Raw genomic sequence first — 12451 nt, forward strand, 5'->3', positions numbered from 1 at the left:
AATCCCCTACAACCATAGATTTGTAGAAGGGCATCATTAGCAGTTTCATTTTCAATCCCTTTTCCTAATGATTCCAAGCATGGGATTGGCCTTTTTTCCACAGCTGCCGCACCTTGAGTCAGCACTTTCACACTAGCTGTCCACCACGACCCAAAATGATTAGGAACCCCTAGTCTATGTTAAGGCATTGAGTTGACCTCCCTTTTATTCTCTCTCCCTCTAGGGTGCCTCCTGAGCATCATACTCCTCATGAGAGCCTTGGACCCCTTGGTCTATGAGCATGAGACCCTCAGCTACTTTACAACCCTGAAGGTGAGCTGGAGAGGAGACCACACCGTTTCAGCCACAGTTTGCTGACATTGGGTGTTGCATAATCCGGGTCACTCATGCTATATCCAGTTCCTGGGCTTTCCCCCTTGTTGAAGGGTGTCTGACACAGCATTGCCTCTCACAGGGATTCCCAGATGTTGTTGACTACAACTCCCATAATCCCCAGGCAAAAGCCATTGCAGCTGGGGATCCTGGGAGTTGTCGTCATCAACATCTGGGAATCCCTGTTAGAGGGAAGAGATGTGCACGAACCTGTTCGGAGGCCCTTTTTCGGGCCTCCAAAGAGGTTTGAACACTGGGGGGGAGGGGGGGTCGAAGTTCAAAGCCGGGAGATGTCATTTTAAGGGTGGGGGAGGGTGCACTTATCTCCCCCCTCCCCGCCCCTGCCTGCACTCGGTTTCCGTAAAAGCCTTTGGGGCAGCAATGTATCTCCTTGGGCACGTCACATGCGCATGCACGCCCATCTGATGTGAACACATGCGCGCCCGGTATTTCCGGCCACTTCTGGCCGAAGAGGGGGAAGGAGCGGCAGGGAGGTACATTGCCACCCAAAAGGCTTTTATGGAAACGGGACATCGACGGGGGGGAAGCGGGGGAAGGGTAAGTGCACCCTCCCCCACCCTTAAAGTGACACCCCTCACCCCCTCGAGCCACGCCCGCCTGGTTCCGTGCACATCCCTATTAGCGGGAACACTGGTCTGACAACAAGAGTGTCTGTGGACACGTGCAGAGTGCACGCCCTTCCTCGGCAGTTCTTCCCACCTCCCTTTATTCCCTCCCACGCCCTGGGGTCAGGAATAAAAATCTCCTGGCTTGGGAAGCCATGTTTCTGCATGAGCCCTGTCTGGTTTACAAAGCAAGGTCTGTTGACCTCCTTGCTGTCTTTCTGCTCCGCCCTCCCACAGGCCACTGATCCCACGCGCTCAGCCTACCTGGACGACCTGCGTAGCAAATTCCTCATCGAGAACAGCATCCTCAAGATGGAGTATGCAGAGGCGCGAGTGGTGGACCTATCCCAGAGGGTAGGGAGCAAAGGGGTCGTGGGGGGAGGGGGCTGAGGGGGAAGCATGCACAGAGCCAGTGAGCATGGAAAGAGGAGGGCTGTTGGCGAATGCAGTCAAATAAAAAACACACAATAAAATCGTAACAATCAAGAATCATTTGGACCAGATTAAATCTCATTAAAATTAAGGATAAAACTAGATATCACTAAGAGCCAGGCTGAAGAGATGGGTCTTTAAGGCTCTCCTAGAAGGCCTCCAAGGAAGACTGTCCTCTCGTATCCATGGGGAGTGCGGATTTGTTGGGATTTTTTAAAGTGTAAATTTATTGGATTACTGCCACAACAAGAAACTCCCACTGGCTTTGATAGCTTTAAAAGAGGACTAGAGAAATCTACAGAGGAGGAGAGGCCTGTCACTGGTGTTTAATCGTGGTGGCTCGATAGATCCTCCAGATTCAGAGGCAGTGTATCTCTGAATAGAGCTTGCTGGGGAGCGAACAGTAGACAAAGGCTCTTTCGTTCTTTACTTGGGAGCTTTCCAGAAACATCTGCATGGAAGCAGGATGCTGGACAAGATGGCCCTTTGGTCTGATCCACCAGGCTCTTCTCATACACTAATTAGCCACAATGAACCTCCGTGTTCCGAGGCAGTCTGTCTCAGGGTACCAGAGGACACACCACAGGGGAGGGCTGCGTCTTCTTGCTCCCTCCTTGTGTGCTTCTCAGAGGCTACTCCGAGAAGCAGGTGCTGGAAGAGACAAACTTGGCAGTGGTGCCCTTGTGATTTTTGATTGATTGATTAAGTGCCGTCAAGTCGGTGTTGACTCTTAGCGACCACATAGATGGATTCTCTCCAGGATTATCTGTCTTCCACTTAGCCTTTAAGGCCTCTCAGTGGTGCATTCATGGCTGTTGTCATCAAATCCATCCACCTTGCTGCTGATCGTCCTCTTCTTCTCTTGCCTTCAACTTTCCCCAACATTACGGACTTCTCAGGATTTCACATAATGTGTCCAAAGTAGGATAGTTTGAGCCTGGTGGTCATTTGTGCCTCGAGTCAAAATTCTGGACTGATTTGTTCTATGATCCTTGTGTTTGTTTCCCTGGCTGTCCGTGGTATCCTCAAAAGTCTACTCCAGCACCAAAGTTCAAAAGCGTCAATAATACTTTTTCTCTCTTGCTTCTTCAAAGTCCAGCTTTCGCATCCATAGAATGTCATGGGGAAAACCATTGTCTGAATGATTCTAATCTTTGTAGACATAGACACATCACGGCATCTAAATATCCTTTCCAAGGCCTTCATTGCAACCCTACCAAGTGCTAGTCTGTGGTGTATTTCTTGACTGCTGGACCCTTGACTGTTGACAGTCGATCCTAAAAGGCAGAAGCTATCCACCTCTTCCCTGTCTTCATGGTCTCATGAACTCCCCTGTGTTTCCCGTGTTCAGGGCCTCACCATCCTCTGCCACCTGGAGCACCTGTTGCTGGTCACGCACATGAACCTCTCGGAGAACCTTCTCCCCAGCTTGCCTCCGACGCTGGCCATGATGCGCTGCCTCGAGGTGAGAGCCCATCGCTCCCGGAATTGTTCGCCCCTGGATGCTCATTTCCCCAGGGGAAAACCAAAATGGAAATCCAGCCGGTATGGGAGACACATGTATTGATCCCAGTTGTGTTAAGTCCTGATGCACTCCAAGCAATTACTGACTCCTGCAGTCGTAGCCGAGGCAGAAGTAGAGTGGCTCCTTTGAGAGCAGAGATTCTCAGCCTTGGGTCCCCAGATGTGGTTGGACTACAATTCCCATCATCCCCAGCCAGTCTCAGAGAACGCCTCTTCTAGAGCCTCCTGAGACCTTGAGGTAGACTTGAGTTATACCTTTCTTTGTTGAAGAATTAATGGCTGGGAATGTGTTGGGCTGTATCCTCTTTAGATTAATAAATGTCTCTCTCTCCTGTACTGGCTGGATTTCTGTGTTGGTACTTCACGCCCCCTTTGGGTTTTGTGTGTCCTGCTCACTCATTGAGATCACCCTCAAATGCCAACTAGTTTGAGATTCTTCTTAGCCTCTTCTCTGCTCTCTATGGGGACACAGCATGGTCCTTTAGATGGGCCAGAGGTTTGACTCAGTAGGCAGCAGTTTCCTATGTGGTTTAGATCATGGGATGGGGATGTAGCTCAGAAGTAGAGCATCTGCGTTGCATGCAGAAGGCCCCAGGTTCAATCCCTGGCAGCATCTCCAGGTAGGGCTGGGAGAGACTCCTGCCTGCAAGCTTGGAGAAGCCGCTGCCGGTCAGTGTAGACAGTACTGCTCTAGATGGACCAACGGTCTGACTCCGTAGAAGGCAGCTTCCTACATCCCTACAACATGGGATCCAGTTATCCTAGCCAAAGTGAGGAACTTGTGTGTTGTTGTTTTTTACTCTGTTCCAATCTCTGCCTCAGGTGCTGGAAGCCGACGACAACCAGATCGAGACCCTCGAGGGGCTGCCCCCGCTCCCTCGCCTGGAAGAACTCTCCCTCTGCAACAACCGTATCCTTGGCGCCCGGCAAATGAAACCCTTCCATTTCCCCCCATGAGTTGGTGGAGCTAGGGTGTGGGGTGGGGGCGGGCACTTGATTTGGAAAACGGGACCCCTGGAATCGCAGTCTTCCTTAACTCCGCTGCCATCCCACAGGCATCCAGCGGCCCTCTGACCTCCGGCCTCTGGCCTCCTTCCCAAAGCTCGCCCATCTCAACCTGCAAGGAAACCCTCTCTGCCAAACCCCCGGCATCCAATCGGAGCTCACGGCGCTGCTGCCAGATGTGGCGACCATCCTCACCTGATTGGCTGCGCAGGACCTCGGTTCGAGCCCACCTCTCCCCCAGTGCACTGACCTCTTTTAATTTATTGGCATGAGGAAATAAATAAATCAGCGAGCGAGGGGCTGGTTTATTTTCTTTTCTCCTCCCCCGGTGTGCTTCCTGGGTAGAAGACGGGCTCGGAATCTTAAAGTGCGTACGTTAAAAGCTGCGGTTGAGAGCTGGTCTTGTGGGAGCGAGCATGGATTGTCCCCTTTGCTAAGCAGGGTCTGCCCTGGTTTGCATTTGAATGGGAGGCTACGTGTGTGAGCTCAGTAAGATATTCTCCTTAAGGGATGGAGCCACTCTGGGAAGAGCTTGCACGCAGAAGATCCCAAGTTCCCTCCCTGGCAGCATCTCCAAGATAAGGCTGAGAGAGACTCCTGCCTGCAACCTCGGAGAAGCTGCTGCCAGTCCGTGTGGACAGTACTGAGCTAGGTGGACCAAGGGTCTGACTCGGTAGACGGCAGCTTCCTAGGTTCTTATGGCTGTCCCCCTCTTGATTCGCCCCACGCTTCCAGTAACTCCCCCCCCCCTGCCCTGAGCCACCGGAGTCTGCTTTGACTTGTCAGTTCCAGGGAGGGTGCTGCCTATGTTTCAGTGAACCTGGCTTGGCTGCTCCTCCTGCATTCCCCGTGCGCAGAAACCCATGTCAACACCCATGTACAAAAATACTTTCCTTATTTGTGCGCCTGTTGCATCACTGGCCTCTTGTGGAAACTCAGACCCAGACGCACATGCAGCCGTGTCAGGCAGCATTTGCCACATCTGCTGTTTCCTAAGCAGTCGTTGCAGCACGGCCTCAGGGTGTGTCACGGGCTGCCCTCTCCCTCCTCCTGTGTCAGCTCTGGGTTCCCCCTCCCTCCCCAAAGATATCAAAAACTGGCATTTTATGAGTTGCTTCGAGAACGTGACCAATGGCAGCTCGTGGTCCTCAACCAGCCAGTCCATCTCCAGCGAGTGCGGAGAGAAAAGCAAAAGAGTGCTTTAAATTAAATTGTTAAAAGGCTTTGAAACATAACAGCAAAAATAAAGGCACGGCGGGGGCGGGGGGTCATCAAATATCAGCGCCCAATTTCCAGGAAGTATGCACCACCCACAAGAATCCGTATAATATCTCATCTCCACTCCCCAAAATAATAAACAGTTAAATTAGAATTTTAAGAGAGAGATAAAATACCGTTCCCTGTATATGATTATACAGAGAGCTTCACCATAGTTGAAGTAATTATGTACAGCTTAAACTTAGTAACCAGTATCAGTTTGCAAACCAATCCAGAAATTCAGGCCATAAAGTCATGAATTTGGGCACCTGTCCCCTTTTTCAAACAAAAGTTTTCTACTTCTGTATCCCCTGGATTAAGATTGGCTCAGGTTAATCAACTCAATTAAATGGGTAGATTAATCAACAAGAGTCTTGTTGATTAATCTAGTCATTTAAGGCTTGCTGCTCTGTCTCTTCAAGAGTCCTTAGTTGTGTTGTTATGTCTTTGATTAACGTAACACAGGCTTGTAAATAGCCACTTCTTGGTCACTTGTGGTGTGTAAAGATGTTCTCCAGGGAACCAAACCAGGAAATGCTATCAAACGTAATTCTTTTTTCATTTTGGCAGACCACAGATGACTAAGATAGGTATGTGTGTGCAACAGAGAGTGTCATCAGCATTCCTGAGGACTAGTAATTTCAGGGACTTCATAGATTGCATTGCACCTATCCACGGTCGCTGATGCATTCTAGAACCTTTCTTCCATATAGAAACCTCTGGTCAAATGGGTTTTGCAGGCTGTCCTGAAAAGCTGCTGGATGTGTTTGACCAGAGGTGACAATCGGGCCAAAATAAATCCTGAATTCTCAAAGCTACCTTTGTAAAAACGCTGCCCATCCAATCCAGTACTGCCTACTCAGACAGGCAGCAGTTCTCCAAGAATTCAGACCGGAGGCCTGTCAATCCCAGTTATTTAAGATCCTTCTAGGTGGAGAGGTGGGGAACGAAACCCGAAAAGGCAAACTTAGTGTTGTGGTTACAGCAGGGGTAGGGAACCTTGGTTCTCCAGTTGTATTGTGGCTGGGGATGATGGGAGTTGTAGTTCAACGACAGCTGGAGAACCAGCATTGCATAAGCCTAAGTCACAGGGTCAGACTAGGCTTGGGGAGACCCAGATTCAAATCCTCACTCTGCCAGAAAGTTCACGGGATGAATCTGGGCCAATAATTGCTGAGAGGGTTAAAATGGTGGTCAGAAGAACCACGTGCATCGCCCTTGACTCTTTGGAGGAAGGGCAGGCTACAAAACCCCTGACCTAGGGGACTGCTTCCTACACCTGGTGAAGTGAACTATGATCCACAAGACCCAGATTTATTGCTAATCAGCCAGGGGCCTTTGACACGCAATGCATCTTCTTGACGACCAATTTGTGGCTCTTTCCAGACATGTATACCATGGCAAGCACACCCCCAAACAATGCCGTTAGTTCTGAAAACTGTAGTCCGTCTGTCTCGGTGGCAGTGTAAGAAGCAAATTTTGTTTCCCATCAGTGCTCAAGAAATTTCCCAATAGAGGGGTGGCTTTTGTAACAAATCAACTAAGAGAATTTTGTGACACTTCTAAGACACGTTTATGGTGGCAAAAGTTCTTGTGAACCACAGTTCACTTTGTCAGAGGAGAGCTGATCTCGTGGTAACAAACATGAATTGCCCCCTTTGCTAAGTAAGTTTGCATCTGAACGGGAGATAGCACGTGTGAGCTGTAAGATATTCCCCTTAGGGGATGGAGCCGCTCTGGAAAGAGCATCTGCACGCTTGCCTGCAGAAGGTTCCAAGTTCCCTCCCCGCTGGCAGCATCTCCAGATAGGGCTGAGAGAGACTCCTGCCTGTAACCTCGGAGAAGCCGCTGCCAGTCTGTGAAGACAATACTGAGCTAGATGGACCAAAAGGTCTGACTCGGTAGACGGCAGCTTCCTATGTTCCTAAGTGGTCTCCTAAGTCTGAGGTTCCCAGCTGTGGGTCCCCAGGTGTTGCTGAACTACAACTCCCATCATCCCCAGCCACATTGGCCAAGGGTGATGGGAGTTGTAGTCCAGCGACACTTGGGGAACCTGGGCTGGGAACTCCCTGCCCTAAACTGGTGTGTGTGTGTGTGTGTGTGTGTGTGTCTACATACAGGCACAGAGGAAAGACTAAAAAGGAGTTGTGCTGAGGGGCAGGATATATCATCACAGCTTGGAAGAAAGAAGCCAAGAAGGGGGCCATCGGGCCACGGAATGCAAGGGGTCTCAGGAAAGGGGGCCCCATGTTGATTCACAGCCCTGCCAGGTACCAGGTAGAATTAGAGCCGACCTACTTGGAGCTCCTGAGCCTGCCACTTGCCCCACACGCCCCTGTTGGTTTGGCCCTGAATGGCAACCCCCTTCCCACCTCCCACATTCCTTGACGCACCGCACCCCCTCCATCCCAACCTGCTCTCCCTGCTACTGCTGCTGCAACTACTACTCCCTGCTGCTGCCGCCACTGTTCCGGTCCAGCCAGCTGATTAACTCCCCAGTCAGCGCAGGGAGGGTGTGGCACCCTTGGGTGTATTCTGCCGAAGATCCGTGAAGTTATTTTCCTTCCTTTCCCCCTCTTTTCTGGCCCTCTTGGGAATCCAAGGCTCCTCTTCCACACTCTCGGAGTCAGCAGGGCCTGTGCAAAGCCATACTGGGACCACTCACCTTACTTCCCTCTTCCAGTTGGCTAGGAATGATCGGAATGTGGCCGCCTGGCAGGAACCGCTCCAAATCCCCGTTGCACCAAGCAGAACCTCCTCCTCCCATTCCATCCCCCCCTTCCAAAATGTTAAGGCTTTCCAGGGCATAGGTCCGTGTTCTGTCTGTTGCTGCCACTTCGGGATTTCGCAAAAGAGCGACACAGCGGGCCAAAACAGGGGGAAGGGGAAGGGGCAGAGGAGCCTGTGCAAAGTAAGGTCAGGGAAGCTGCATCTGTTGACTTTCGGCTTGTCATGCGCCTGGCCACGGCACAGGTAGTAATATATGATATGCGCCGATGAACCTGCCTTCTGCCCAGGGGCTGCCCAAAGTATTGTGGCATCTGAGTTGTCAAATGCTGCCTCGCCCTGCTATTCTGGTGGGGGGCAGCCCCCTTTCAGAATGGACCCTTACACTCTCTGGAGGTGGCCCAGGGGGTGGGGAGGATGCCAGAACCCTCCTCTCCTGGTGGGTCTTGCAAGGAGGAGAGGCCCCCGAAGAACTGCTCCAATGACAGCAACCAGAGGCATCTTGGCACTCCAAAAATCTGCCACCTGAAGCGACTGTCTCAACTCGCCTCATGGAAGGGCCGCCCTGCTTCTCCCAATCAGACTGTCGGTTCATCTAGCACAGGGGTTCCCAGCCTCCACATGTTGCTGAACGACAACCTCCAGCATCTCCAGCCATAATAAATTGTAGCTAGAGATGATGGGAGTTGTAGTTCAGCAACATCGGGAGTTGGGAACGGCTGATTGAACACAGTTGTGTCTACTCTGACCACTCTGACTCCAGGTTCCCCTCCCGGCCCTGCCTGGAGATGGCGCTAGGGCTTGAACCTGGGAGCTTCTGCATACAAAGCAGCCTGCTCTTCTATCCACAGAGCGACAGCCTCTCCCCTTAATATGTGATTGCAGCAACAGACAGACAGACAGAGTGCTGATTTTATCTCTCTCCCTGAGCAAGTCTCTGCCAAGCAAAGCTGCCAGCTGAGGGCAAACTGTCTCCCCGGCATCCAAAGGACTTGATTTCAGCCGTGGCTTAATTTTGGAGTTATCCTCTGGAATGTCAAGCCATAATAAAAGATGAGAGTACCTCTGAGCTGACACAGAGTGCCTTTTCCTACTCGGAGAGCACTTGGCTTACAGATCACATGTGGCTCTCTCACATATGTGCGAGTGGTTTGCTGTTTTCCAGCATGCAATTGTCACTTTCTGGTGTCTGTGTGTCTGGGTGTGCGTGTACACACATGCAGGGATATTCATGCACATCATGTGCAGCATATTAATCCATTCATGGAAAAACACAGCAATTAATGACTGAGCCCCAGAAGCTGTTTTCAGTGCTATGGGATAACCCTGGAACCGGGAGAGTAGTGCTAATCAGGAGTGCCTCTGCCCATGTGCAGATAACAATCACTCCCTGTGTTTGGGGACGGGGGTTCTAGTGCAGGGAGCTAACTCCAGACAACTCTGAGCCACAGCAGGTATTTATTATTGATTTATTTATCATATTTTTATACCACCTGATATGTACATTTCTAGGCGGTGTATACAAATTAAAATATTGAAAAGTCAACACATTAAAATACATAACACAATAAAAACAACAGCATAAAACAGGAACACATGAACATAGGAAGCTGCCATATACTGAGTCAGACCATTGCTCTGTCTAGCTCAGTATTGTCTACACAGATTGGCAGCGGCTTCTCCAAGGTTGCCACCTGAATTTATTATTTAAAAATTGTTGTTAAAACAAATTATTAAAATCATTAAATTTAAATTAAAATGATTTTAATTTAGAAAGGTCTTTTGACACTTGACATATTTAAGAGGGCTGAAGGAAATTCTGGAAGGACCGGCTGGAGAAGTTAAAGGAAGAAAAACCGGAAAGATCTGCTTGTCTGAGGTTGAGGACTGGAGCCCCCTGGGGGAAGCAGAAGATGGTGTTGGGCTGAGCTCTCCCACCTTCTCTTCCCAAACAGCGCTCCCCCTGTGCCTTTCTGAGCCATGCAACAGGTAGAAACTCAACAGGTGCAGCCAGAGGTGCCCACCTCCAGAGGCTTCAGGAATCCACATCAATCTGCAAAAGACTATTGAACTCTGTCCGGGAGATTTTAATGGCATGATATTGAGAGGAAAAATGAAGGGCAGGGTGCAGGGAGGGGAGATCCAATCAGAGTCAGACCCTCAATGCAACTTGGTCCATCTCAGTATCTTTTTGCTTGCTGCACCAGCTGAAGTGCTGCCTGCTGGGCCGCTCTTAAAGGAGCCAGCACCCTCACAGGAAAACCCAAGCCGCAATCCTTCAAGATGGGGCTTGCTTGCCTCCAGTCCACACCTTTGGACTTTAGGACCACGCCTTTCCTCCACCCCCTTTCCCCCCCCCCCTCTGGTGTTCCCTCCCATAAAACCTGCTTTGACATGCACCTCCACACTGGTTGCCAACAACACCTCTAATAACAACCCCGGGGCGCAGCTGAGGTCCGTGGGTCCCGATCCTGGCTCGAGAAGAGTTGCTGGGGTCTGCTGAGCTTTCCAGCAGGGACGGATGAAGCCCTGGCCTCTGGCTCCAAACCGAAATGTCCTGGGCGGTGGCTGTGAGCTGGGGGAAACTGGGATCAGGACGCCTGGGTTCGATTCCCCAGCCAGCTAAGGCTCCTGCCCAGTGATTTAATTAGCATCCCCATCATCTGTGTGGGACTCTAGGAACCTGAAACTATTTCTCATGGGGAAAAGGTGACTCAGCCTCCCAGGAAGAGTCCCTGGAAAGAGGCAGGACTGGTGAGAGGAGAATGGGGGTGGGTGGGGGAAGCAGGTTGTGTGAACCCATCTCTGTCCAAACAGCAGCAGCAACAGGTCTTCTTGCCTGCCTGCTCCTGAGGGTTTTCTGGACCCACGTCTGTTTTAAGGGCAGGCACACAAAGATCATCCCCTGTGTTCCAAAATGCTTTCTAAGGTTTTCTCCATCGATACATTTTTATGCTGGGTCGGGGAGGGGGGGCTTGCCCTGTTGGATTTCTGCCTGTCTCATAGCTGCCGCAAGGCACAGGCGCTTCAGTGAGGGGAAGGCCCCCAAAGGTGGCAGTTCTGTCCAAAGATTCCAGTCAGGGTCTTGATTACAGAGACTGCGGGAGGCAAACCGGCGTGGCGCTGTGTGCAGGAGGGTCTGGGGCATGCCTGGTCTGGGGCAGGAGGGAACACCTCCACCCGTTGTGGATTTGGCCACCACAGCCAGGTGGACGTCCTACAGTGCAGCTGTGAACGTAAGAACATAGGAAGCTGCCATATACTGAGTCAGACCATTGGCCCATCTAGCTCAGGAGGGTCTACTCTGACTGGCAGCAGCTTCTCCACCTGGGGAGGATGCCAGGGAGTGAAGCTAAGCAGATGCTCGGGTTCCCCTCCCTAGCCCAGATCTAAGCCTGAGGATTGCTTGACAGAAGGAGGGATGCCCAGTGGGGAAGCTATTTCTGGGATAGAAAGTATGACCTATGGGGTCATGCTTTTTGCCCCCTGCTAACTGGGCAAAGAGGCACCTTTTACCATGGTGATTCTCTTTATTTAGCAGGGGGAGAGTAACTGGCCCTCTCCACCCTCAGCCCAGCCCAGTACCTCCAGTGACTGTTGCTGGTGTCCATGTTAATGTTTCTTTTTAGAATGTGAGCCCTTTGGGGACAGGGTTCCATCTTATTTGTTTGTTATTTCTCAATAAACTGCCCGGAGCCATTTTTGGAAGCCATTTGGACAAACTCTAGCTTCCTTCCCTAAGTGCAACAAAACAGCCACATCCCTGCCCACCATCCTTCTCCTTTCTCCTTCTCCTCCTCACTTCTTGTCATGAGTTCAAATCCCCATTCAGCCATGAAACTCACTGGGTGATTCTGGGCCAGTCACATATCTCTCAGCCTAACCTACCTCACAGGGTTGTTGTGAGGAGAAACATAACCATCTACACAGCTCTGGGCTCCTTGGAGGAAGAGCGGGATATAAATGTAATTAATTAATTAATTAATTAATTGTTGATTAATATCTGCCTTGGAGGAAGAGCGGAATATAATATAATATAATATAATATAATATAATATAATATAATATAATATAATATAATTAATATAATATAATTAGCTAGCTTCAATTGTGAGCTCCTTGGGGCAAGGACCTGTTTACAATGCAGTATTAATGTATGGAATTTGCTCCCCCAATATGCGATGGTGGCCCTGGGTTTAGGTGGCTTCAAAAGGGGATTAGACAAACACACGAAGGAAGGGGAGAGCTCTGTCAGTGACTGTTAGTCAGGATGGCTAAATGGAACCTCCAGGTTCAGAGGCAGCCTACCTCTGAATATCAGTTGCAGAGAAACAAGCCTATTGCTTTCCCGCTCTGCTGGTAGGCTTCCTAGCAATATCTGACTAGGGCAGACAGACCCACCTTGGGCTGATCTATCAGGCCTATTTGCATGCCTTAGGCCATTGGAGCAAGGGATGATGGGAGTTGTATTCCAACATCATCTGGGGCCCCTAAATTTGAGAACACCG

At 50.5% G+C, this 12451-nt stretch overlaps 1 protein-coding gene across 6 annotated transcripts in view; it reads left to right on the plus strand.

The window, feature by feature from the left end:
• The window catches only part of RABGGTA (Rab geranylgeranyltransferase subunit alpha), a 28480-nt gene extending 24225 nt beyond the window's left edge, over positions 1 to 4255 (plus strand). For all 6 annotated transcript variants that reach the window (XM_053262856.1, XM_053262858.1, XM_053262861.1 and 3 more), the window contains exons 13-17: positions 224 to 312; positions 1236 to 1352; positions 2782 to 2895; positions 3777 to 3864; positions 4010 to 4255. In XM_053262856.1, coding sequence (XP_053118831.1) covers positions 224 to 312; positions 1236 to 1352; positions 2782 to 2895; positions 3777 to 3864; positions 4010 to 4158 — 557 coding nt within the window. In that variant the 3' untranslated portion in view covers positions 4159 to 4255. The remainder of the gene's footprint in view (positions 1 to 223; positions 313 to 1235; positions 1353 to 2781; positions 2896 to 3776; positions 3865 to 4009) is intronic.
• The last annotated feature ends 8196 nt before the right edge of the window (positions 4256 to 12451 follow it).

The sequence above is a fragment of the Hemicordylus capensis genome, chromosome 6, assembly GCF_027244095.1.
Source record: "Hemicordylus capensis ecotype Gifberg chromosome 6, rHemCap1.1.pri, whole genome shotgun sequence".
NCBI classification, from domain to species: Eukaryota; Metazoa; Chordata; class Lepidosauria; order Squamata; family Cordylidae; genus Hemicordylus; species Hemicordylus capensis.